Raw genomic sequence first — 16,021 nt, 5'->3', positions numbered from 1 at the left:
TAAATGTTTCACTAAGTTAGTCTAACTTAATTTAGTCTAAGTCAATCGAGTTTAGTCTTCAAAACTAATACAGTCCGAGATAGTCCAACGCAACAAACTCACACTTATAGTTTGATTTGCGCCTTGGACTGCCATTGATCTACATCATTTTAAAACTACTCTAACATCAAAGTAGATGCAAAATGAACAGAAACACTTCTGACAAGGCCAAGAATGAATCGATCCATTTATAAGAAAGAAAATACAAATGCGTCGCACCGTAAAAGAAATTCACAAAGCATTAATTGTAGATGTTTGCTCAAACGGTTTCTCCAGAAAACTAGACTTCAATTGTACATGCATTGCGCAAATTAGGGGTGGTTCGGTATGGGATACCATACCGAAACTAGTATCCCGAATCCCAAACCAAAATTTTTCGGGACGGGAATTTGAAGATCAATCCCAAACCAAATTTTCGGGAATCCCAAATTTCGGGAATCCCGAAATATTTTCGGGATTTTGGGACAAATCGGGAATCCCAAATTGAAATATGAAATTATGAATTGTTCTTCAAATATATAATTCAAGAACACATTCATGAACTAGGAATTTCATTTCATTCACACTACTATTTAATTGAACATTGGCATGCCTGACTGTTTTTATCATAGTCAAAATTCAAATTAATTAAACCATTTTTGCAATATGTTGAGAGACAAACTAATCAAGCCTTCTAAAAGCATCAGCCATGACAGCAGCAATAATAAAATCCACATGAATATCAAACAAAACATGAAAAATATGCAAGGTGTAGGGCATTCCAGGTTGCAGAGCATGAATTAGAAACTACTAGCATCAATTATAAAAGAATAATATATATAATAATTAATATTATATATTTTCGGTTTGGTATGGGATTCCCGAAATATCGAGAAGCCAATCCCGAATCCCATACCGAAATTTTGGGATCGGTTCGGGATAGCATCCCAAAAATTTCGGGAATTTCGGTTTGGGAAATTTTTGGTTTGGGATCGGGATTTTTTCGGTTCGGTTCGGGATTTTTGGGAATTTTTTCCACCCCTAGCGCAAATAGCCCTCTAACGGACGAGTGTTACTCTTGCATATTTGAATTCCGTCAATTATTTAATTTAACATCTAATCTGCAAATTTGAATTCCATCAACTTCCTAATTTAATATCTAATCTAACAACAAATTTGAATTCCATCGACTTTCTAATTTAATATCTAATCTAACAAAGCATATTCAAATTTCATCACTCCCTAGTTTAACATTTCTATTATTTAACAAAGAAAAAAGTAGTACCCATTTGACCAAAATTCACCAAGCCCACTAGACATGCTTCTAACATAGCATTGACAAATAGGGTTCAAAGGGAGCCCGACTAACTTCCGAGACAAGTCCATTCCATAACCTTAACCCTGTTAACAAAGTGGGGCATTCGTGTATCTGAATTCCGTAAATTATTTGATAAACTTAGAACAAAATTGTTCTAAGTCGAAAACAAAATAGATCACAATTAATACAAATATAAGATGAATAATAATTAACAAGCAAAATCAAGTGAAAACAAGTAGATTTTCCATTCAAATCCAAATTCAAAACATAAAACTGAAGCACTTCCATACCTAATTCTACCCACCAACCAACCCATTTACAAAATCCCCAATCCGAAACCCTAATAACCTAACCCCCAAACCCGTAGAGAGTCCTGCCCTGCCTCTTGAGGGCGTAGACGACGTCCATCGCCGTCACAGTCTTCCTCCTGGCGTGCTCAGTGTAGGTCACAGCGTCACGGATCACATTCTCCAAGAAGATCTTGAGCACTCCACGGGTCTCCTCGTAGATGAGGCCACTGATACGCTTGACGCCACCACGGCGAGCCAGACGGCGGATAGCGGGCTTGGTGATGCCCTGGATGTTGTCCCTCAGCACCTTCCTGTGCCTCTTGGCTCCTCCCTTTCCCAGCCCCTTGCCTCCCTTGCCGCGTCCCGTCATTGCTGCGATATGAAATTAGGGTTTTGATTTGGGATCGGGTTTTCAAATTCGGCGTGCAGGTGTTTGCGGGGAACGAGAGGGAAGCTGGGGTGTTTATAAAGAGAGAGGTTTGGGAGTGAAACGTGGGTTTTGTGTTTGTTTATGTGAGATTTTGGGTTCGGATTGGGCACAATCGACGGTTGAGAGTTGCGATCCGTGCGTGGGTTTGGGTGAGGGGCGACCGTGGATCGTGTTTGGATCGACGACTGGCGGGGAGTAGAAGACTGGTGTGCGGATTCTGGGTTCACGAGGATCGATGATGTGGCGAGTTTTGTGTTTTTTCGACAGATATGACTGTGAACCGTTGGATTTAAGCGTGAACTACGTCTACATAATCGGGGCGACTCGGATTGAGCTTTTTTTTTGCGTCGTGAATGAACTAATTAACTAATCACTTAGCACAAACATGAAATTATCCTTCCAATTGATGTTTGAAAATGGTTTAACAGAAAATTTGAATTTTCGAGATTGAGGTCGGACAATTTGTTTTGAACAATTTGTAAACTAAACGATGTGTCATAAATAAGAAATAAACACGTTAATCAATGCTTAAATAATAATTCAATCGTCAACAAAAAAGATCGTATAAAAACTAATTCCAAATTAGCTAAAAAGTTTCAATAAATACAAAAGTTTAATAAATTATAAATTGAGGATGAAAATTACAGGTTTCTTACCTTTAAATTATTAACCTCATATGTATAGATGAATAATTGAAAATACGGGACTAAATTTTGAAATTTTAGATCTTAAATTGGAGATAACCTAATAGTAGCTCTTTCTAATGTTGAAGAAGGTTCATTGTTTGAATCATTAACCCTAGTCAATAAATAAATAAAAGGGCCATGGTTCAAGTACATTCTCGTCAATCTACAGGACTAGCAACTAATCTACCTGATATTAACTAAGGGTCGAGCACAATTAGTAAAGGCATAGTTACTTAATTTTCTCGTACGAGAATGATATTAGATTAATGTATGAATGATACACAATTATTCAGAGTTGGTGACGGTGGTCATGATTCATTAGTGCGGCGGTGCCTTGGATTGCGAGATTAGATACGCATGTGGTTGCTGTAGTGGCTTGAACATAGACAAAGAGATGGCCATCGGAGAGAGAAAGCGAGCATCGAGAGTCTAGACGGAGAGAATACAAACAAATTTGGTATTGGGAGGCCGGACTCTGGCCTAGAGAGTTATAGAGTGAGAGGGTATAAAAAAAAATCCAACGACAAGGATGGCTGTAGAAGGTATTTTTAATGGTTCAAAATTACGAAACTAACATTTTTTCTTAACAAGTTATCTGCGAGTAGACCTATTAAGAACTTTTTATTAACCAATTCTTAATGGGTGACCTGATAACGATCCGACTAATTAACGTGTTGACAAAAAACCCATCATTTTCATATCGTTTGTATCGAATTAATGAGCCGTGCAAGAAATTGTCAGGTCTAATTCCAATGGGCTAATTGGAAGTAAAAGGTTAACTAGGGATTGGCATGATAATTAGATTATTGGTTTTATGAAAGTGGTTCAGGAATTTCTCTGCTTTGCACTATGGTTTGAAGATGGTTAAAACAAGAAACTTTTCTCATCTGATTGTGGAGGTGGATTCTTCTTTGGTGAATGATTGTTTTGGTATTGCTAGAGCTAAATTAGTTATTTTTTGGTGTCTCTCTTCTTCTCCCATATAGCCAAAAAATCTCATGAATAAGTAGAGAAAAGTCAAAACTCAAATATCAAAAGTGATTATAACTTTGACAAGTTAAAGTTTAGCGTGACGATCATGAGATTGACTAGACCTGTAAAGTGGTCGGGTTTATTGGGTTTGGGTCGAGTTGAACCCGACCCGTTAAGCTAACGGGTCACCCGAACCAACCCGTTAAGCTAACGGATCACCCATTTCAACCCGTTTCACCCGTTAACCTTTTTTTTTTTTTTTTTTTTTTTTTTTTTTTTTTTTTTTTTTTTTTTTTTTTTTTACACACATTTCATCCAAATCAATTACCCTTGTTCTTAGCATCCTAGTGCTTGTGCTAGCTACCTCCTTCCTTCATTCAGTTTGTGTGCATATGCAAGTTATGGAGTGATTTGATGAACACTTGGAGCTTTATTACGATGCACAAGAATACAAGATTGGGAATGTCACAAAACATGTTTATGTCTGTCATGTTTACTTTGCCTCAAGAACTAAATGAAACAACTACAACCACGACCCATGGTTGCAACGAGCGTTGCTGATCAATAAACCAAGGGGTTGCCGCATATAAACTTCCTCACTCAAAGAACCATGTGGAAACACATTTTGAACATCAAGTTGATTAATAGGCCAATTAAAATGGATAACAACTGATTAAATTAAAACACAGATCAATTACACGGGTCTCCGAATCTTAACATAGATCAGGAAATTGTTTAAATAAAACATAGTAATTCTCTTTCTAAAGTCTCAATCAATGTCTCACTACAGAGTCTACATTGGCTCTATTTCTTCTTGCATTGCATGATTGCATTCTCTACTGCTTTTTTGCCAACCTTCTTCTTACATTGCATCCTCTGCTTCTTTTTTGCCTTCAACATTCACCTTAAGTGAAATTTCCTTGACAAGTGAAATTTCCATTAGTAAGAAAAGCATTAATCTTGCACAATCCATCCTAATCATTAAACATCACAGAAAAATATCTTTAAAAGAACAAGCTAAAATACATACCATGCTTAATCAAGACTAATACTATTGGAGCATTGTCTCGAGTTTTCGTTAAAGCGCATGTCCAAAATTTCTTCGGTGAGTTCTTCCAAGTCAGCACCCTCTTTCTCTAAAGCTAAACAAACTCCAATTGTTTAACCATCTTCAATGAAAGGCCAAGTTTAATTTTTCATTCCCCCAATTAAACCGCTAAACTCACAGAACCTGGGTTTTAAACCAACCTAAGCACATAATGAAACCATTATGCAAAAACAGCAAGCAATGCAAACCATTAAGTGTATATGCAATTTATATATGCAATACCTACTTGCACATTATTATGAATGTTTCTTGCGTGGTTTAGTTCAAATCCTCTAACCTCATACACAACACATAAGAGCCATTCGGAAACCAAACCCCCCCTCTCTTTGCAATTTAGCTCACAAACCCAATTGAATCAAAACAAATTCAATCAGGAAACAGAAAGTTAAGAACAGCCTTAATTAACTGAGTATACCAAAGAATCAAATTAAACACAAATTCTTAAAGTTTGGCATCCCAATAATCAAATAAGGAAAAACAACAATGTGTGTACTATGTGTGTGAGTGCATGTGCTGCATAAGTGTGTAAGCGTATATTGTATTGCTAAGGAAAAACAACAAAATCTTCCAAGTGATAAAAAAAGGCATAAGCGTGTGAGTATATATTGTATGTGTTGTGTGTGTCCAAGTACATGACAGTGTTTGTGTGACATTGCATGTGCGTGTACTGTGTATGTATATAAAATGTGTGTGTAAGTGTAGGTAAGTGTGTGTACTCTGTGTGGATAAGTGCCATTGCCACTGCCAGTTCTCGATCCACAATCAAGAGACAGTGCAAAATATAAAGCATGACTTCAAATTAATTACTAAAGTTCAATGTAATAAACATCCAGAGTCTCAAGTCTGGGTAATTCACAATAGAGTCTCAAGTCTCAATCAAATTAATTACTAAGCAGTAAGCACCTATGAATATAAGAAGCACCTAAAAGGGAAACATTTCGAAGGCCAGGAGAAAAATAGAAGGAAATATATAAGTATGACCAGCAGAGCAGGATGCCTACACATGGAGGATATAGAAACTTACTGAGCACTGAGCAGTAACTTATGTTGTTCATATCAATTTCAGTAAAACCAAACAACAACAACAACCCAATTCCAATCCAAAAACCAACCAAAACAAAGCAAACTCAATACTTTTAACTTCATGAGCCTCGGAATCGCAAAACATGAGCCTTAATGAATTATACACCTCGGCATTAACGAATCACAAAACATTTCTTCTTTTGTCATCCAAATTACACACATCGGCATTAACGAATCGCAAACTCAATACTTTTAACTTCATGAGCCTTAACGAATCGCAAAACATTTCTTCTTTCGTCATCCATTACTTTTAATCGATGTGAAGAAATAGGTAAATTAATAGCTCCAAATTACCCAAAAATGAAAATTTTAATCGGAGAATATACAAATGAACAAATTTTACACAAAACCCATGAACAAAAAGCAAAACCCATTATCCCAAACACAACCAAAAAAAAAAAAAACCAAAGGTGGAAGGGAAGGAGCACAACCCATGAACAAATTTCAGTATGTATATTGTTACGCATGAAAGAACAGGTGGAACTGTGGAAGGGAATCGAAGCTTACCAAAGAGATAGAGTGGTGGAGCCGGAAGGGAAGGAGCACAACGATGGCCGATGAGCGATCTCTCTGTCTCAAATAGCAAAGACGTGCGATAGTGCGAGAGAGAGACATGAGGAACCTGAGCCCTGAGGGTTTTCTAATAGGAATGTTGAAATTACACAAAAGTCCGGGTTTCGTGGGTTCATCCAAAATGACCCGTTATTTAACAGGTGATTAACGAGTTGATCCGTTTATCATTCATTCGAATACTAATTTTATCAAGTAGGATCGGGTCGGATGAAAAATGCCAAGTCTAGGATTGACATGACAAACCCAAATTACCTGATTCGACGAGGTGGTCTTGTAGTGATAACGAAAGAAAATTACAAAACAAAAGTACGCGTGTTGACGCTCTAGACCAAAAGAAAAGGGAAAAAAATTAGCCCCTCTAGTGTAGCTACAAATAAATATCTGTAAACAACTTATCAACTTGTGGCTGTAGTTTAGTGGTAAGAATTCCACGTTGTGGCCGTGGAGACCTGGGCTCGAATCCCAGCAGCCACACTTGCTTTCTTTTTATTTTCCCTCTTTTATTTTTCAATACCGACACACAATACGACGCCGTTTCGTCACTGTAATATATTAGTTTGTGTCTCTCCTTGACGCACAGCACAAACAGTTTTCGCTAGTTTCAGAAGGCTCAAGCTTCGTCATTGACTGAGTAATCGACTCCAAAAACTGTAAGATTCTCGTCCTGTTTCTCAATTCTTCGGATTATGATCACTTCGATCCGTAAGATCTCGAAATTCATGATTCCAGTTCCAAATTCTTTGCTTTGTTTTGCTACGCAATTGCGGGTTTGTTTATCCGTTTTGTAGATCTATATTCTGGACCGAGTCATTTGGAAATTTTTAATTATTAATTTGGTTATGGGTTTTGTATATTAAGTCGAAAAGTTGAATTCTTTGAAAGAATCAAGTTTTGATGTATTTGGGTTTTGAAATTGGATGCTTAGCTGAATACGGATACGAAATTCAAGCATTGTTTTGCTAGTGTAATTGCGAGGAATGAAGGGTAACTCAAAGGAAGCATAAGAATTTTTAATCACTACGTATACATTTGCGTCGAGAATTTAAGTGTAATGGGTGTTTTATGATCTACGAAATGTTGCCAAAGGAAAACAGTTGGGAACGAATAGATGTAGTAATATGAGTTGGATACATGAAAGGTTTAGTTGGGTATGATTTTCTGTTTTATTAGAACACTTAACGTTTCCGATTAATATACAAGTTATAAACACAACCCGATTTCCTCTGTATGCTTTATTTGTTGATTTCAATCGTTTCTGCGATGTTGCTTGTTTTCTGGTTGATAGTTTTTGAGTTTGAACTTCATTTAGATGTGATCTTTTTGTAGGGTCAACTAGTGCACGTTTTGATAACCATTTCATTTTTGGTCTTCTAGTTTTCATTTTTTGTGCTTTAGATAGAGGGAAAGTACGTGGGAGAAATGAGGCGCGAGAAGGATGAAGGGAGGTGATGGGAGCGATGATGGAGAAATAAAGGAGATTATCTGAAAACAAAAACTTGAAAGTGAAAACAACTTAATTTTTTTTTACAGTTTTTGGGTTTTAGTTTTCATTTGTTGTGTCATTCCCTACACATTCCTTTCACATTTATTCCGTCATCCTTCCTTCACCCTTATTCCGTCATCTGACAAGTGTGTGTAGGAAGCCTATTTTAACAAGTATTTCACATGATATTGAGGAACACTGAATTGTTCTGCTGAACTTTCTAGTTCTTTCGTTTTGATGTTACAGATGATGGATGATCAGGACCTGGGCTTCTTTGCCAATTTTCTCGGCATCTTCATATTTGTACTGGTAATAGCGTATCATTATGTGATGGCCGACCCAAAATATGAAGGCAACTAATGATCTGTTTCTTTTTTATGTATTCGCAATAGAGATGCAATTTTCTTGCGACTAATGGAGATATCCTATTAATTTGTAGCGTGAACTATTTCAGAACGGATGCAGCTTGATTTACGTTATACAATATGACTATGTTCTGTTATACACATTACTTTCTTCTCTGTTTTATCTGTGCTTCATATTTAATTTTCCACACCTTTGCATTATGAAGGGTGTTGTCCGTGTTCGGATTGTGTTTTGAAAGTTCCCATCGGCCGTGGTAGTGAATCAAGTGATCGATTGTTCGTAGAAAGTGTGAAAAGCATATTTTTAGGGTTCACCGAAAAGAAAATTCTTTTTGGTGCATTGTTCAGGAAGATTAGGATTCATGGTTATGTATATGATCTAACCAAATGACAATGTGTACTGAGGTCAATTGAAGATTGGCAAATCTAATAGCATCTGCCAATTAGTTAGATGTATTGTTAAAGTTAACCATCTCTCATAGGAGCTATGTGTTATAATTCTGACTCTCTTTTAGATCTTGCTCTTTGATGTATCCCGCAAAAGACTAAACTTAGCAAATTGGAGAATAACTAGAACCACACAAGAATTATACTGGTTAGGCGGAACTTTTGCCTAAATCCAGTTGTGATTTCCTTGAGTAGAGAAACCACGGCTTCTTTGATTAACAATAGAGTTACAGTATTTTTGCAACCCTAAAACTAATCCCTCTCTTTCACGCGGCTGTCTCCAGCTTCACACACTTTCCAAAGCCTTGCCACACCCTATTTTTAAGTAAAGGGTGGCTATTTTATGATTAGTTTCCTACTCTAAAGAACACTTTCTTTCCTTTTCCAAATTATCTTATAGGATTCCCAATCTAATTGTACAAGAAAACTTTGATTCTTTCCTAGTCCTTTTATTAAAATAATCGGTACACCTTTAATTTTCTTACTATAAACATAAACAAAATAGGACACTAATTGTGAGTCTCTGACGAGCCAAAATCTTAAACACTATGTAGGCGCATTCAATTTGACTAGTTTTTTCAATTCTTTCTTCATCTCCATTGCTTCTCTCATCACGCTTGAAATGCAGAATCCCAGGCTAGTCAAGCAAAGAATCATTTGGCTCTTCTGTTTCTCTTCACTGTCACTAGTATGTACCTTGTCAGCTACTTCCTGCAAATGTTGGAGAAAACTACTCACAATAGTCTCAACCTCTTTATCATCAGTACAACCCAAAGTCGCAAATCCCCTTGGTGGTTTGCCCAATTCACTGTCGTGGTAATCACTTTCCGACATTGTCTTGGATACCGGCATGGGCTTGATCGAAGACGCCTCCTCAAGGCAACCCTTTAGCAGCTCTAGATCAGCATTCATTTGTTGCCGTAGTTCCTCCCAAACACCTCCAAAGCTCTGCTCTACTTGTGCGAAAAACTCCGTCTTATAGGCCACAAATAGTAAAAGATCAGCGATTTTTGATAAAGATCCTAGCACCCGATTGTAACCGGCACCCTGGAAGGGCAAGAACCAGCAATTAGGCTCTGTTTCAGCTTCTTGGATGAATGTTTCTAGTTCTTTCATATGGGACTTGAGCTTCCTCCGCTTTTCCCTCCATCCTGTGGAAGCTGGTACACAAAGATTTCCTCCGATACAATCTCGAAGCGCCTCCATGCTTTGTGAGAGCTTATTTTTTGCTAGGGTCGCTGCTCTCATCGGATAAAAGACAATCTCTACTAAAAGGAAACAAAGCAGTCCAATGGATGCCTCTATCATTCTTGTAAATGCAAATTCACTTGGAGGACCATAGTTTTCCCTACCCAAGATAAGTAATGCTCCAATGGCTGCCGAGATCCCACCAGCTTGGCCATACATCCTGCTATGCCTAAGAAAATGGCAAAAAAAGATCCAAGGTATGAGTGGTACGAGCTTGAATTTCTCAAGTCTTTGGAAAATAAATAACCATATGATTCCGTAGATTGATCCCAGTGCCGTTCCTTGAACTCGAGCATTTGTAACTGTGAATGTTGCTTGCCGTCCTGTTACAAAGCTGATGGCAATGGTGAGGCCTGACCAGTACCCGTTTTCCTTGTTATACAACAAGCCGAATAACACAGCAAGGCCTAATGCAAGTGAGCACTTGAGAGCAAAAATTATACTCCTGGTACTTGGGATTATGTTTCTCCAAACATTTTTGAAGTGCCACCGCTGTTGATTTTGCGAATCACTCGGTTCTTGGTTAGGTTTCCTAGTGTTTCCAGGATTCCGGGCAATGGGTTGGTTTTCTAGGAGGAGTTCCATGCAGTACAAGAAGAAGAAAGCCGGAAGATTCTCACGGTTATTGGTGGTGGGTTTTCCGGCCCAAAGTGGCTTGTCGAAGATTTCTCTGTATGACTCCGGAGCCAATGTTGCATCGGAAGGCAAAGAGTACTTAGCTTGCAGAAGCCTTAGCCTAACCTGTACTTCTGAACTTTGTAAATTGCGTCTTAGCTCTTCATCAATTAGGTTTACAGGATGTGAAGAGCAACTAGATAAAGCTATTTCCATTCCCCTCAGTGGAACCTCAATTTCTTGCAACCTTTCACCTGAGTCCAGATAATTTGGTTTCAGAAATTTGATATGTGGTCTCTCCCACACCATCGTTTCCTGCTTACAAAGAAACGAAAACCTTTAATTTGCTTACGGAGCTAATTCACAAATCTCAAACTTAATTGCCTATCACAGTTTGAAACGTGCAGAAATTTTTTTTGTTTCGTGCTTTTTATGAGCTATTTTTGTATTTGTGTCAAACTGTAATTTACAGGAAAAAGCAAAGTAATGTCCTTTTATGAGTTATTAGTAGCTTACCAGATTATTACTGATGCTTTGAAGAAGTTTAGCTGCTTCTTTAGAGAGAGATTGTCCTCGAGAGAGGAGTTCGAGTGCTCCGCTCTTGTCCCGGGAAGAGATGGCCTCAACGAAGCGAGCTAACCTCTGAGAAGCATTTCCGGCATACATGCGCCACGATTTACTGACCTGTGAATGCATTATTTCCGTTTCAGTTTACATAATTTGCACAATGTGCTTATTCCCTTGCAGGCACAATCCTACTATTTGCAGTATGGCTAGAATGTGATCTAGCTAGAATAAGTAGTTCTTGTTGTTTCAGTGTGGTGTTTTATTCGATTGTACATCTTTAGCCAAACAAATCTTTTAGCATATCAAGCGGGAGATATGATCAATTACGACAAAAATGTTAACAGTACGATATTCTAAACTACTATAACTTATAGAAGAGATAGCATACACGCTATTTTAATCATCCGTTGCATGCATGCAAATGCTAGATACTACATAGATTTGCTTTTTCTTTATCAATAAGGAAGGAAAATAAAGTTTTGACGTAACCTAATTTTAATATGTTTTCTTACACGTTCTCACCACTTGAACTAACCAGAATGGCTTACATGGATCGTTTTCTTGTTCTTTAGGGTTTAAGAGACAATTAGACAAGACCAAAGGGCTTTTATTGTTGTTTCCATTCCGGCAGTCTCGACATATAACAACCTGCCATCTGCCGTACGACGCTGTTTTGTAGTAAACTTCGTGTTTCCAAAATTAGCGGGACGCATGTAATATAATTTCCTTCATTCTGATTGGTTCAGTTGTCAAAGCTCTAAACTATTACAGTTTAGACATATAAAATGCAAATAATTAGTAGTTTTTAACTGATAAGTATATATAGAAGCTGTTAGACAATGATGGCTATATAGTAGATTAATTAGGCGCCCAACCTCCGGCCCTCTCTATTTAGCTAGCAATGTAAGTATGACAAGAAAATATTACTTAGTAAAATACACTTGTAAAGAGTTCCAAAAAAAAAAAAAAAAAAGAGGATAGTTACCTCATAGTAAGATAGCCGAGGATAAGGAAACAACATAGCAACAATAGAAGCGAAAGCTCCAAGGACAGTGCTTGATGCAACGCCAAGTGGATGCATGACAACTCCAGTTTGTGCCCCATGAATCACAGTGCCAACATAAACACTCACAAACTGCCCAAACGCAATTCTCTTCGACATCAAGTGCGTGGACTCCGGCAATGCCACCACAAAAGCACTCAGAGCAACTGCCACCACCGCTACCTCCACCGTGAAGTTTTTAGGCTCCACCAGCCAAAGGGTCAGCACAGAAGACAAAAGTACCTGTGCCGTGGCAAAGATCACATGCCAACAGCTTCTCATGACGTCCCCAAGCGTTGCGTCCGGGGCTATTAGGATTGTGGTCATGTACGAAAAGGACGGGTAGGTTATGTACTTTTTAAGTTGCGGAGGTCCATAGAGGACGGTGCAGTCGACAATGGTGCATGCCAAAGCCGTGCGAAGGGCGGAGCCTAGGCGCATCCGCCACAGCGATTGGGTTTGGTAATTCCCCATTGTCGTGGAGACAGACAATTTATGCTCACGGACACTTGGTGAAACAAGGAATTAATGGTGTGAATTCAGATGGAAGGGTTTTTGCCCTTCAAGTGTTGGGAAGCTTGTTGGTTTTGCTTACAACCTACTGACGAGCATACATGAAGGGTCGAGGGGAAAGGCTGGTTTGGAGAAGGAATACACACATTATAGATGCTCTCATGGAGCAACTTGTATATTATATTTATACTAGAAGCTTGACCTAACTCAACATTTAATCACAGGCACATATACATTTTTAATTTTTTTTTTGTTTTTTATCTTTTTGCTACTGGAGAAAATAAGAGTTTTGAAATAAATTAAAAGAAAGGAAATAGGCCATTAGAGTGACATCATGTTTCAACTGATGGGTTGGCAAAAGGACCAAGTGAGTAAAACACACTATTTGGCCCTTAAAATCTTGGAAAAGTAATTTAAAACTTAATTAAGGCTCTTTTTATAAATTTGTGTTTTCTTCTTTTCTACTTAAAATTACCAAAAAAACTATGGGGAAGCATTTGTGGGAGTAGCTACATTCGCTGGATTGAATGTGTTTCTTCCATGTGCAAAGGGGGAGTAGCCACATTCACTAGACCGAATGTGTTCCTTCCATGTGTACTGGGTTTGAATCCCCCTCCCTTCAATTTAGATTAGTTTAAAATAAAACATTGCTTTGGTGGTTTGGCTCTTTCTATTCAACCTATTACGTCACGGGTTGAAACCATCTTTCCCCCCCCCCTTTTCCCGCCCTAAAAAAAAAACTTAAAGTAAATTAGTGTAGAATATCGTTTATAATAAAAATAATCCTCGTTCCTTTAATGTAAATATATGTTCCATAAAAAAATGGAGAAAGACCAAAGACAGAAAAGTGAGAAAACAGATTTTAGTTTTTATTAGAAAGATAAAGTTTCACATACCTACCTTCATGTGAGAAATATTAAAATTTTGCTTAATCTAGATCATTAGCTACTAAAATCTCCTAATCAAAATTGAAGTTTGTGATATCTTTGAGTAGTTTGTTTGTCATTTTAAAGCTTATATTTGGTTAATTGCAGCATAAATCTGCCATCTATATTTAAGCTACTAGTATCTTATATGTCAATTCGGATTTTTTTTTTTTTTCTGCCCATTTGTCCTACAGTTTTCGTAAGCATCGACCATGGAGACTTTGTGATCGTTCCTTTCCTACAACTCAACATTTGAGGAACTACTTATTTAATAATTTGATTTACTCTTTTTAATTTTTTTAGTTATGAATAATTTATGAATATATGTTTATACATTATAGGGTTAAGTACAAAAACTACTCAACATTTTGGGGTGATCCCAAATTAATCTCAACCTTTCAAAACATTAACTACCTAACATTTTGAAAATTAGACAACTAATAAGTTACCAGGAACTTTATCAACATTAAGTGGTGACATCGATAACATTAAATGATGAGGTGGACAAATACTAAAGTTGGCTTTCACTAATTGACATCTTTGGAGTTCTAATCCTCCAAATTGACCCATTTTATCCAAGTTAAACCATAAATTTGCTTAGCTACATGGCGTCAATTTGGAGATACAAATCTCTATAGGTGACTTGAGAGTCAAACCACGCTTAATATCCGTTCATGTCATCCCTTAAGAGTGAGGATCATCGCCGGATCCTCAAATCACATCCGTTCATAGTATATCGTGCAGTAAAAAATCATTGTAATTTTTTTTATTTAAAATTGAATATAAACAGTACTTGACGAAAACTGGCCGCACGATGCATGATGAACAGATGTGATTGGAGAATCCCCGAGATCCTCACAAAGAGGATCCGACGAGGATCCTCTCTAAGCACTTAATAGATGTCAATTTTTCAAAACTTTAGATAGTTATTTGGAGCATTTTAAAGGTTAGGACCAATTTGAAATTACCACTAAAAGTTTGGTAGTTATCTGCACATAACCCTAAATTGTATCCCAAGAAAGTGACATTGAAATTTTTTTTTTTTTTGATACAAAAAATTATTACTACTTTAATTTACATTTAGGTGAAGAAAAGATTTAAACCCGAGACACAGAAAGTTGATGAAGAAATCACTAAATCTGTTACCAGGTAATCGACTAAGTACAAGTGACTTGAACATTTGATACCAGTAAAGTAATTTTACCAGGAATGAGAATACTTTTCATCACAACCGTAAATCTGTTACCAAACCCATTAATTATTGTGCCAGTCGGCTCCAGAATACCAGATTTTATGCCTCTGGAATCAGTTCTTGTGTACCTTTTCTGGACAAGTTAAATATTTGAGTACTGTTGAAGCTGCTTTGTGTAAAAAAGGAAAGGAATGGGTGAACCACAAACCAGCAAGTAGATTATAATAAGTTAACCATAGTCATTAAGTGACTAATCACCGTATTAGGCGGGGCCTAAGTGACTGATCATAGTCATTAATGACAGGTCTATTAACAGAAAATGGTTAGTTGATTAGGGTCATAACCAAACTTGCAATTTTGGGCATGTGTATCATGTTCTGCTTCATTCCCAAGTAACTGTTTGGAGGTTTGTGATCATATCTTAATTGGGTTTTTGTTGATTCTTAGAATCCATTATTGGGACAAAATAGATAGGGAAATGATTTTCTGCACCTTGTTTTCTCCTTTCCTTGTTTATTTCTGTCTCTTAGTTCCTTTTTAATTTCTTCAATCTAAAGGTCAAAAAGAAGCACCGAATGTGCGAAAATTACTTCCCAATAAATATATTATCATGTATGACGGTGGCCAATTGTTGATGTATGTGAAAGCATAAATTCTGCAAATATGAATAGCTAAACAAACAATCTAGAAGCATTAACGGCTATTAAACACCAAGACGCTTGTGAATGACTGTGACTAGTATTTTCCCTACCATATAGTCCATATCAATATGGCAATATCTAAGCTAACATGTCTTGTCAAGGAAGCGTTCTTAGTTGTCCCTGACTATATATCTTCTTCTATATATTTTGTCTCATCATGTGTACCGATTACAAGATAAATTTTCTCCTTGTTCAAACTCAAAAGGATTAGGTTACACAACTACATTTACAAAAATAACAAAGCAAACCGTCCGTCCATAGCAAACAATCACCTCATACCGGAAGGGTGGGTTTTATGTTTGGCTCTCATATATAACCAATGAAAATAATGACTGTTTGGATTTATATGGTCGAAATATTCTAAGCTTTTACTAAATCTTCATTTCAATCGCATCATCCCTTTTCTTTTGTGGTATTAAGAAAAAGAAAGAGCCATTGACAATA

General features: G+C 37.2%; 3 protein-coding genes, 1 long non-coding RNA gene and 1 other non-coding gene across 5 annotated transcripts; 2 read left to right on the top strand and 3 right to left on the bottom strand.

Moving 5' to 3' along the window:
- Positions 1–1,557: 1,557 nt before the first annotated feature.
- On the bottom strand, positions 1,558–2,087 carry LOC137744776 (histone H4). The gene has a single exon (XM_068484574.2). It carries the CDS (start codon positions 1,994–1,996, stop codon positions 1,685–1,687), a length of 312 nt encoding a protein of 103 aa, XP_068340675.1. The 5' UTR covers positions 1,997–2,087; the 3' UTR covers positions 1,558–1,684.
- A 2,286-nt stretch (positions 2,088–4,373) lies between these two features.
- On the bottom strand, positions 4,374–6,590 carry LOC137745951 (uncharacterized). Its single transcript, XR_011069756.2, has 3 exons — positions 6,413–6,590; positions 4,745–4,962; positions 4,374–4,633 (listed from the first exon to the last, which is right to left on the bottom strand). It is a non-coding gene; the product is annotated as an uncharacterized LOC137745951 (long non-coding RNA).
- Positions 6,591–6,880: 290 nt separating this feature from the next.
- On the top strand, positions 6,881–6,952 carry TRNAH-GUG (transfer RNA histidin (anticodon GUG)). The gene has a single exon. It is a non-coding gene; the product is annotated as a tRNA-His (tRNA).
- Positions 6,953–8,207: 1,255 nt separating this feature from the next.
- LOC137745926 (dolichyl-diphosphooligosaccharide--protein glycosyltransferase subunit 4A) lies at positions 8,208–8,467 on the top strand. Its single transcript, XM_068485957.2, has one exon. It carries the CDS (start codon positions 8,208–8,210, stop codon positions 8,319–8,321), a length of 114 nt encoding a protein of 37 aa, XP_068342058.1. The 3' UTR covers positions 8,322–8,467.
- A 446-nt stretch (positions 8,468–8,913) lies between these two features.
- LOC137744337 (uncharacterized) lies at positions 8,914–12,919 on the bottom strand. Its single transcript, XM_068484175.2, has 3 exons — positions 12,189–12,919; positions 11,153–11,320; positions 8,914–10,951 (listed from the first exon to the last, which is right to left on the bottom strand). The coding sequence occupies exons 1-3, from the start codon at positions 12,717–12,719 to the stop codon at positions 9,320–9,322; spliced, it is 2,331 nt and encodes a 776-aa protein (XP_068340276.2). The 5' UTR covers positions 12,720–12,919; the 3' UTR covers positions 8,914–9,319.
- Positions 12,920–16,021: the final 3,102 nt, after the last annotated feature.

Source organism: Pyrus communis, chromosome 12 (assembly GCF_041283825.1).
Source record: "Pyrus communis isolate YQ-2024b chromosome 12, ASM4128382v1, whole genome shotgun sequence".
Taxonomy (NCBI): Eukaryota; Viridiplantae; Streptophyta; class Magnoliopsida; order Rosales; family Rosaceae; genus Pyrus; species Pyrus communis.
Note: the sequence above shows the minus strand (reverse complement) of the source record. Positions and strands in the feature narration are given on the sequence as shown.

Excerpts from the sequence above, each read along its gene's own strand:
- LOC137744776 (XM_068484574.2), bottom strand. The coding sequence starts at position 1,996 with ATGACGGGACGCGGCAAGGGAGGCAAGGGGCTGGGAAAGGGAGGAGCC.
- LOC137745926 (XM_068485957.2), top strand. The coding sequence starts at position 8,208 with ATGATGGATGATCAGGACCTGGGCTTCTTTGCCAATTTTCTCGGCATC.
- LOC137744337 (XM_068484175.2), bottom strand. The coding sequence starts at position 12,719 with ATGGGGAATTACCAAACCCAATCGCTGTGGCGGATGCGCCTAGGCTCC. Across the intron at positions 11,321-12,188 it reads CTCGGCTATCTTACTATGAG|GTCAGTAAATCGTGGCGCAT; the intron begins GTAACTATCCTC and ends ATGCATTCACAG. Across the intron at positions 10,952-11,152 it reads AAAGCATCAGTAATAATCTG|GAAACGATGGTGTGGGAGAG; the intron begins GTAAGCTACTAA and ends CTTTGTAAGCAG.